Below are 10171 nucleotides of genomic sequence, written 5' to 3' on the forward strand. Positions count from 1 at the left end.
TGCGGCCCCCACCACCCTTCCCCTCTTCGCCGTCGCCAGAGGGGCCGCTGACGAAGCGGTGCGCGTCCCAAGGAAGGTGGCGGCCGGGCACCTTTCTCCTCCCCTCGCGGGGAGCTCTCCATGGCGCACGAGCGCGGCGACGAAGTTGGGGACATGCTCGTCGGCGGCGGGGCGGCGGGGGGAGGCGTGGAGCAGCGGCAATGGGCCGGGTGCAAGGATGTCGGAGGAGCGGCACCGGGACGGTGGCGGTTCTGGGGCCTTCGCTCCCGGATCTGATGGGGAGACGGGCCGTGGCGGTGGCCCGGCGGATGCGGCGGCACTCGAGCCGTGTGGCCGGTAGGATGGGCGGCGCACGCGGTCCCTGCCCGTCGTGGGGTGCGGGGATGGTTTCGGGAGCGCTGTGCTAGCCCGTTTCTGGCCTCGCTGGGGTTCCGGAGGGCTTGGGCAGCGCGGATCTTCGGTGGTACTGGGCAGCGAGGCGGTTGCCTCGGGACCTCGGCGGTGGCTCCGTTGCGGTGGTGGCGCTATCGCCGCACAGGAGGTTTTTGTGTCAGTGGAGTGCGGGCTGGCGGAGTTCCTGTTGTCCGGTTGCGTGGGGATGTGAGGCTCGATTGCTCCGGGCGAAAGCCTGACCGTGTGGCGTCCGTGGATGTCGTCGTCCTCCTTGGGGGGGGGGGGGGTCGTGGAGCTCTTCGACCTTCACCACCCTCGGGTTGACTTCTTCGGGTGAAAGCCTAAATCTTGCCTTGTGGGATCGGACGACGGCGTCGTTCCATCGTCGCTTCCCTCTTGAGGGCGTCTGTCTTGGAGACGGCGATCCCCTTCGCGCACTCCGGCGGGCTGGCCGCACAAGGCATCTGGGTTGGCAGGAGGTCAACCAGAGATGCGGGTGTTCCGGGTGGAGGCTTGAGAGGCAAGTGACCAAGGTTTGGTTGCGGCAAGGTCATGTTAGTCGGTTCTGTTCTGGCGTGTCCGAATGTCTTCGTGGTGGTCTCCTCTTGCTGTGAAGTCGAAGTTGCCCTTGGCGGTGTACGATGACCTTTGAGGGGCGGTCCGGTGAAGGTCCTTTTCGGCGCTTGTCTTGCGCATCTCCTCTCCAAGGCTCGTCTTCAGAATCGAAGCTGCCGGGAGCCATCTGTTTGGTAGGGCGACTTGAACTTTTTGTGTAGCTTTATGGGTAGCCAGGGTAGCTAGATGTGCCCCTTGTGGCGTGTGTGTGGTTGTGGGTGTACTTTGGCACTGTTATTATTGTTGGTTTTCACCCGGTTTTCTCCTAAAAACCGGGCACCTTCTACTTAATGAATAAATGAGGCAAAACTTTTGCCTCCGTTTCAAAAAAATGAAGCTAACCAATTTGAGAAAAGGCCTTGCTCAAAAGAAATTTAGAAAAGACCAGAGTAAAAGAACGCCTTAAAAGCAAAGTAAAAAAAGCGGGCCGGCCCTGCGACGAAGCAGCCGGCGGTGTGCCATGGTGAAGCGGCGGACCGGTGCTACGGTAGATTGCATAGTTAGGGCATCTCCAACCGGGCGACCCAAACGGACGCGTTGGGCCGTCCGTTTTGGGCCGTTTGCGTGCCCGAGCGGACGCGCGGACGGTGCCCCGCGTCCGCGCGTCCGTTTGGGTCGCGCGCTGCGCCCAACGCGCCAGATTTGGGTCGCGGCGCCCCATGGTATGTTTTTCTTGTAAAATCACTAGAAAAACGCAAAATCACTAGAAAGATCTGGGGTTTCGGATTGTCTTCACGAGTGTAGCCCAAGGTGGATAGATACCATCAGCAAGGTAGTACCCCTTGGTGTAGTGGTGGCCATTGATCTCAAAATCCACATCAGGGGACTGACCGTACGCTAGCCTATCAAACACCGGAGAGCGCTGCAGCACATTGATGTCATTGTGCGAGCCAGCCATTCCGAAGAATGAGTGCCAAATCCATGTGTCATGGGAAGCAACAGCTTCAAGAATGACTGTGCACCCCTCGGAATGGCCGTTGTATGACCCCTGCCAACCAAAGGGCAGTTCTTCCACTCCCAATGCATGCGGTCTATGCTGCCAAGCATCCCGGGAAACCCCACGGAAGCGTTGATCGACAACGGACGAGGCTGTGTCCTCGGCATTTGGTTGCCGGAGGTACTGTTCTCCGAACGAACCGATCACCGCTCTGCGAGAACCTGTACATCGATTCCAGGCCGGTTGACTCACTCATGCGCGTGTACTCATCTACGAAATCACCGGCAACGCCATATGCGAGCATCCTAATCGCTGCCGTGCATTTACGGTACGAAGAGAGGCCTACCTTGCCAAGTGCATCCACTTTCGCACGAAGTAGTCGTCGTAGATCTTGACGCCATCCATTATCCGGCGGAACAGCGGCCTGTTCATCCGAAAACGACGGCGAAACAAGTGCGGCACGAACAATGGATTGGGTTGGAAGTAGTCGTTGTAGAGCTGGTCGTGGCCGCGTTCTCTTTGCGGTCCAAGGCGGCCGCGCGCCCGGCAACGACCCCGGAACACGGGGATCCGCGAGACAATGTGCTCGTGGATGAGCACCGCAGCATCCGTGAAAAATTCGTCGTCGGACTCCTCTTCGACGACGTGTCGATGAAGTTCTTGAAGTAGTACTCGTCGTCGCTGTCCACCATGATCCGAAAAGGGACACATATTAGTTCGAGCTTTTGAACGAACACCTCGCGAGCGGAGGCGATCCAAATGCTTCTCTAGGGACCTGCAGCCATGGCCGTCTCAGCCGACTTGCGGTCCGGAAACACGGTGCAGGAGGGCTCACCTCCGGCGGAAACGGCGCGAGCTGCGAACGGCGGGAGGTGTCGCGACGGTGAGAGGACAACAACGCCGGCGCCGGCGTCCTCCGACTGCGCTACGACGCGGCGAAAGCAGCGCGGGACCTCGACCTATGCTTCCGCCCGCTTGCCGGCGTCTCGACGACGATGGCCGGCGTCGACGCGCTCCGAAATCGCCGGTCCGTGGGTGGCGGCGGAGCGGGCGGGGAGATGTGTGCGGCGGCCTTGTGTTTTCGGTGGCGGACGGGCGGGCCGGGGCGGACAAGGGAGGACGCGAGCGACCAGCCTTTCGCGTCCGCGGCCACGCAAACCCGGCCAAGATTTGGGCCGGGTTTGCGTCGTTCCGGACGCCGCGGGCATCCGTTTTAGGAATGGGTCCGCGCGCTGGGCCGCGTTTTTGTCCGTTTCGACCCATCCGGACGCGCGGGCGCGGGATGGGTCGCCCGGTTGGAGATGCCCTTACAGCTTGGTGAAGCCGCGTAGTCACAGCTACAAGATACAGTACATATCAATCGTACTGTCCAAAAGTCAGTAAGCCTTAATCTATTTCATATACAAACTGTGAACAGGTGAATAGAACGCAAATGTGGAGAAACAACCACTATGCATATATATATTCAGTAAAGATGCAGATAACTTGACTTTTGTCGAAAACCAAATCGGATCGGTACTTTATAAAGCTGCCACCCCATGAATTGGCAAGCTAACATTCTAACCATACCATTGCAAATATGCAATGTGTTTACATACAGACAAAAGGAGATAATAGGAGTACACTTTAGAAGCTGACAAAGTGCTTAGCCTCGTTAATTCAACCGCATTAATACCTTCGCACGAACAGATTTGAGTCATGCTAGTTGCAGCAAAAGGGGGCATCATCCATCTTCACGTCTCATGCACTTCAGAATCCAACTTTACACATAATACCAGCTTGGTTACGAATGAAACCTGTAAATAAATTTCACTAGACTTTCTGCATCTTATCACTAGGCTTGCCAGCTTTGCCCAAATCCATCTCCTGTCGGATAATCAGAGGGGGGACGTTAATTAACTATGGAGGATAAGTAGAGGGGGATGTTAATTAACTAGATAGCATAATTATCATAATATAGTTTAAATTCAATTTAGATAACGATTGATTAGGTTAATCATCTCTAGAGGTGAATATTATGAACACGAAAGAATACATCTTTATACAGAAACAAATAACCTCATAAACATTTTACTCATGGTACACCATACGCAGAATCGTTTAGCAGTTATAGAAGCATTGGTTGTTGGAAATCACTCAAGTAGAAACTAGAGAGGCAGCTACAAAATTAAGGCAGTCAAAGTGCAAAACGTAGAGCATGGCATTTCAATTTACCTATGTCTAAGCAAATATTGAAATAGTTTCCAGATAGATACTACCATCATCTTATAATAGAAAACTATATATTCAGATATATCTTTCTATATAAATTTAACGCCCCAATTCCTACTTAGACAACAGTGTAGACACTCAAGTTCAGAAACAAATTCAGACTGTAGACATACTTCAATCAGAGTTCTGGTAATATCATATTGTTTCCCTTTTATCACCATAACATTTTTACTTGGACTAGTGTGGCAACTGACAACATCTAAGAACAGCACCAAAAATATGTAACTGTATTTTCGCATTTCTTTTTGATCTCATGACTTCCATGCAACCGGAAAACGAATAAGATTCGATAGATAGGCGTACAGCTTGACCATAAAGTCGGATGTTTCCATCAGCAGGATCTCCCCCTTTTCTTGTTTGTGGGCTTTTGGCATGCTAATTCCTTTCAACAAGGCGGCCTTCTTTGTTCAGTGGATACAATCAAGGTGATTTTTGTTTACCAGTGCATAGGTGACATAAGTTCCTATTTCAGAGTCTTTCCTGTCCCTGTGAACATATTTTCTCAATGTATTACAGATTTATAGAGGGCCTCTTTGCATATTAGGCCCTTTAATAGTAAAAAAAAAAAGTATAAGGCCCTCTCAACTCAGCATACATCTCGAAATCTACGTAACTAAACAACACATCCAGTCTAGAAATGACTCCAAGATCCCTCTTATCCTGGATCCATGCATGAAAGCCTCCTTGCCTGCAAGTCTTGTCCTTTAGGTTAGGTGGATCGGATCTTCATCACTCTACAAAAGCCATCCTTTCCGCTCCACTAGGGGTGGACATAAAGGCTAAAGCTCAAGGCTCGGCTCAAGCTCGACAAGGCTTGGCTCGAGCTCAACTCGGCTAGTAGGTCGGACAAGCCAAGCCTAAACATTCCGATCAAGGCTCGAGGCTCAACAAGCCAGCTCGAAGACAACAACAACAACCACCAAGCCTTTCAGTCTCAAACAAGTTGGGGTAGGCTAGAGTTGAAACCCATAAGATCTCGAAGCCAAGTCATGGTTCCGGAACGTGGATAGCTAACTTCCACGCATCCCTGCCCATGGCTAAATCTTTGTCGATATTCCAAACCTTCAGGTCTCTCTTAACGGACTCCTCCCATGTCAAGTTTGGTCTACCACGACCCCTCTTAACATTCTCAGCACGCTTTATCCGTCCGCTATGCACTGGCGCTTCCGGAGGCCTCCGTTGGATATGTCCAAACCATCTGAGACGATGTTGGACCAGCTTTTCTTCAATCGGTGCTACCCCAACTCTCTCCCGTATATCGTCATTCCGTACCCGATTTTTCTAGTGTGGCCACATATCCATCTCAACATGCGCATCTCTGCTACACTTAACTGTTGGATATGTCGTCTCTTCGTTGGCCAACACTCCGCGCCATACAACATCGCAGGTCGGATAACTGTCCTATAAAACCTGCCTTTTAGCTTTTGTGGCACTCTCTTGTCACAGAGTACGCCACAAGCTTGGCGCCACTTCATCCAACCAGCCTTGATTCGGTGGCCCACATCTTCATCGATATCGCCATCCTTCTGCAACATGGACCCCAAATATCGAAAAGTGTCTCTCCGGTACCACCTGCCCATCAATGCTAACCTCTCCCTCCTCATGCCTAGTAGAACTGAAACTGCACCTCGTGTATTCAGTTTTAGTTCTACTAAGCCTAAAACCTTTCGATTCTAGAGTTCGCCTCCACAACTCTTAACTTTCTATTAACCCCCGTTCGGCTATCATCGACTAGCACCACATCATCCGCAAAGAGCATACACCATGGGATATCTCCTTGTATATCCCTTGTGACCCGATACAAAATTGAAAATGCCATGACCTTTGCTACAAGTTATAGCAATTCACAATTTTAATCAACAATTAACAATCCTATATTACATGAGAAATGCCTAAATGCACGTGAATACACTTACATAATAGTGTGTATCAATCAGTTCATCAGACTACTAGCATCTGACCGCAACAGTCAGTGTTGATCCTACACTTTACATCTAAAAGAGTAGCACTGATAATTTAACACTGAGATTCCATATGCTGTTGCTGAAGCAAAACCTAGTCGAGCTTATTTAATTAGACATCACGATGCAGTACTAACTACTAAAACAGCAATATGGTGCTAAAGCAAGACTTGCCATTGAGCGCGATGGCGCAGCGCATGAGGCGCTTCCAGCATGGACGCCGCGCAACTCCGCAGGTACGAGCTCCTTCTCTATGAGCAGGGAACCCTCGGCACCGGCGTATGACGATCAACTGTCCGAGCTTGGGAGGAGGACAGTAGCACACGCATGGGCGCGGAATTGGGACGAGGCAGCCTCCGACGTACAGGAGGACAACTGGCGGAGTGGCTCGGGTCTGGTAGGTGACGGACTGGTGGTGGGCAGAGTGGAGGCGGCAGAAGGGAGAGGTCAACACATATGGCCTAGGCTCTGGTGGCCGACTCACAAGCCATTCGAGCCGAGCCACGAGCCCACCGAGGCAAGCCTCGAGCCCGATTTCTAGAAAAGATTTAGCACCAAGCCGAGCCAGGCTCGGCTCGAGTTTTAACGAGCCTGACCGAGCCGAGCCACGAGCAGGCTCAGCTCGGCTCGATTCCACCCCTACGCTCCACAATGGAGATCGAGGATGTACAAGGTAGGTTAATCAACAACATACCAGCAAACCCCTGGCTACCCATTACCCCGCAATGCTAGACCAAAGAGTCCGCGGAACATTACGATGAAAGCTTTTGCATTCTTCAAACAAATCACAATAACACTGCACCTTGATAGTTGATACAAAACTAATACATGGATGCTGTCAATAAATGGTTCTCCACGGGTTTATAAACAAAAATGGCATGAATCTATGTTTGTAAGAACCTTTAATGGGTAGAGTAACATGTACAGCCATAAACCATGCCAGACATTTTACACTAGCTTTACACAGAAGTACACATAGACCTATATACGCCCGCCTAATTCATCCTATCCAATATTTACCACGAATTTGTGCATAGCATAGCATCATTCTAAATAACCAAAGGTACATTTTCGATGCAAGAATCAACAATTCTTGCTTCTTGGAAACAATCTGATATCTATGTGCTAACTTGTGAGAATGCTTTCCGCAATGTAGCCAATCACATGAAGAGAGCAAGCTAAGAACATCTTTGTGCAAACTATAAGAACGAAGATAATAACACCATAACTAAATCTTACTACTAATTTACTACACTGACATGTGACTTTCAATATTAATTCAACTTTATGACATAATCCCCATCTACAAGGTGGTAAATAGAACTAAGCAAAGGCAAAAAAAAAAGATGGTGTATTACTTGAAAGCTGTCAAGTTTCAAAGTGGATGTAATAAATTCCAAAAGAACGAAAAGTACACATACTGAGCAAGTAACAGTTATATAATTCTAACAAGACAATCAATCTAGAAAAAAGATCACAAGCAGTTTCCGCAGCACATGAGGCTTTGTGTATTGAATTTGTACTTTTAGTATACATCATTTCAACATTCTCCAGCATGATGGGTGACATATAGATCATTTTCAAGCAAAAACATATCGTACGATATAATCACATTTGAAACATCAAGCCACAAGTCAAAACTAAGAAATCCAATTGCAACCAACACACACTTGCAGCTCTGACCATGAATTACTTAATCAAGCCCAAACATGGTGGACCACAAAGAGAAAGCTGTTAGAAAATGTACAAAGAAAAAGATGCCGTAGAAATGTCCACAAAAACACTAAAAAAGAAAGCAAAGATAACTGAAATGACAAGCAAGTGATCTAACCAAAAAAAGGGAGACGCCCCAAAGCGCAACCACCATCCATACGCTTTGCATATATTCCCTAAAACAGCTTTGGGCCAGAACACCACCAAACAGACTACTATACGTCACCTACCAATATCTTGTAAACCTTATATGGCACTAAACTACACTCATAAGATTATAAACGGTGACAGCTACAGGTCTGCCACCAAGAATTAGCCTTCGCATAATAAGCTACAGTGTTCCAGTCCCCCACATCTAGTTCGACCACCACCACCGACGCAGGGATGCCTTCTATCTAAAAAAAACCACCGACGCAGGGCAAATATGGATCTTCAGTCAGTTAACCCCAAATCACCACAATCGGTCTTTCAATCAAAGCCCCGGATAAGGATCAGACAACCAGTTGAGCGTAACAGCACCAGAGAAACATAAATCTTAGACTAGAAAGAAACGGCAAGAACCTTTCCGGTGGTCTCGTAATAGTCGTTGAGCGCCCACTGGTACTTGGATTGATCCAGCCCGAACCAGTTCGAAATGTACCCATCCAAGCTTGCGTGCGCTGCACAGAGAGGGAAAAGAAAACGCACGGATCAAAACAACAAATCAAAAGAATCTCCAAATCGAGCGAACCAAAATCGAGGTCGGGTCTCACCTTCTTGCACGCGCAAAACCGCGTCCCAGAAAAACGCTAACGCCGATCCATCCGGCTTAGCCTCTGCCTTCTCGAACTGTGGCGGCGGCACCTGCACCGGCGGGGGCTGGAAGAGCTTGGCGGCCGGCAGTGGCGGCGAGACCGTCTTGGCTGGTGGAGGCGGCGAGACCGTCCTCGCCGTCGCGGGCGGCGTAGCCGCCTGTTTCGGCGGCGGGGACGCGGGCGAAGCCAGCGAGCGGGGAGTAGTATTGGGGGTGGAGAACTCAGATCCCGGCGATTGGGGCGAACGAGAGCGTGGGGTATCCACCGGGGACCGCGCGGCCGGGGGCGTGATGAAGACAGTGAGGTTACCCGCCTTGCCGATTACGGGCGGCGGTGTGGATGCCATCGTCGGAGAGAGGGGAAGCGGAGGTCGGGGGTAGCGTTGGAGCTAGGGTTTCTGGAGTGAAGCGAGAGCTCGTGGGAGAGTGAGCCAACTGCGAGACGCCATAGCCGGGTTCGAGGTAAAGAGGAAAGTGTTTTTTGGCAACACCCTTTTCTGTTTTTTTTTCTCTCTCTCTTTCATTTTGATCCGAAGTAAAAGGGGGAAAAGTGCTTTTTGGCTACACTGGGTCCTCGTGCACCCAATTCTAAGCGCAGCTGTAATATCAATCCTCAGGATAGATCTTGTACATTGTGGAGAAGAGATAAGTTGCCTTTAAGTTTAAAGTTGACCTCAACCTTGCGGGTAGGTAGTGGAAAATTGTTTTCCTTTAATAATTCCTTTTTTTTTAGAGCAACTACATATTTCATTAATTGAAAATTAAGTAGACAAACCGAGATAAAATGATTATCCTGAATTTGCAGATAAAATCCTAAAATATCGAGAAATATAAAACGATCATTAGGATTTTCTGCAACCACTGTAGTTAGCGGCAACCGCCCAACTCCAGCGCCGCCAAGATGGACACAGGAAGAGACGCCGAGCCTCCATCATTGCAAGATCCAAAAAAAAGCACCATCGTCAACGAGGCTTTGTGAGTCGATGAACGAGCATACTGCAACCACCACACATGATATTGTCTGAGCGTGACAACGTACTTCGTTTCCTTGTTAATTTTTATTCTCGTCCTCGGGTGCATGGATGTACGAATGCATGGTTGCATGCATGCCCACGAATCAACCGCACCAGTTCGTGTTCTGGTTGCGTCGGATATATGGTACACGTTATTTATCCTCGACTTAGAAAATAAACATGTTTTGCGGAACGGGCCTCTCTAATCCCGGTCGGTGAGGGCCTCTAGTCCCGGTTTGCCACCTGGGACCCCGAAGGCGGGAACCTTTAGTCCCGGGTGACTTAAAAACCGAGACTAAAGCTCATTCACGTGGTTGCGATACAACGTTTTGGCTAGAGGACCTTTAGTCCAGGCTCGTATAGCCCAACCGGAACTAACAATTATTTTCCGAAATTGTTTTCATTTTTCTAATTTATTTTTTCTAATTATTTCTGTAAATCGCAATTGGACAAATAATATATGCATTATTCATAT

The 10171-nt window shown here is 49.5% G+C and overlaps 1 protein-coding gene across 1 annotated transcript; it reads right to left on the reverse strand.

The window, feature by feature from the left end:
- Window positions 1-3420: 3420 nt before the first annotated feature.
- LOC124649655 (proline-rich receptor-like protein kinase PERK8) lies at window positions 3421-9176 on the reverse strand. The gene is made up of 3 exons (XM_047189248.1): window positions 8643-9176; window positions 8452-8549; window positions 3421-3811 (listed from the first exon to the last, which is right to left on the reverse strand). Exons 1-3 carry the CDS (start codon window positions 9028-9030, stop codon window positions 3758-3760), a joined length of 540 nt encoding a protein of 179 aa, XP_047045204.1. The 5' UTR covers window positions 9031-9176; the 3' UTR covers window positions 3421-3757.
- Between the last annotated feature and the right edge of the window lie 995 nt (window positions 9177-10171).

Source organism: Lolium rigidum, chromosome 4 (assembly GCF_022539505.1).
Source record: "Lolium rigidum isolate FL_2022 chromosome 4, APGP_CSIRO_Lrig_0.1, whole genome shotgun sequence".
In the NCBI taxonomy this organism is placed as follows: Eukaryota; Viridiplantae; Streptophyta; class Magnoliopsida; order Poales; family Poaceae; genus Lolium; species Lolium rigidum.

What these genes read in the sequence shown, in the direction of transcription:
- LOC124649655 (XM_047189248.1), bottom strand. Translation starts at nt 9,030, where the DNA reads ATGGCATCCACACCGCCGCCCGTAATCGGCAAGGCGGGTAACCTCACT. An exon ending in GGTTTTGCGCGTGCAAGAAG is followed by an intron (nt 8,550 to 8,642) that starts GTGAGACCCGAC and finishes CTCTCTGTGCAG; the next exon opens with CGCACGCAAGCTTGGATGGG. An exon ending in ATTACGAGACCACCGGAAAG is followed by an intron (nt 3,812 to 8,451) that starts GTTCTTGCCGTT and finishes ATTATCCGACAG; the next exon opens with GAGATGGATTTGGGCAAAGC.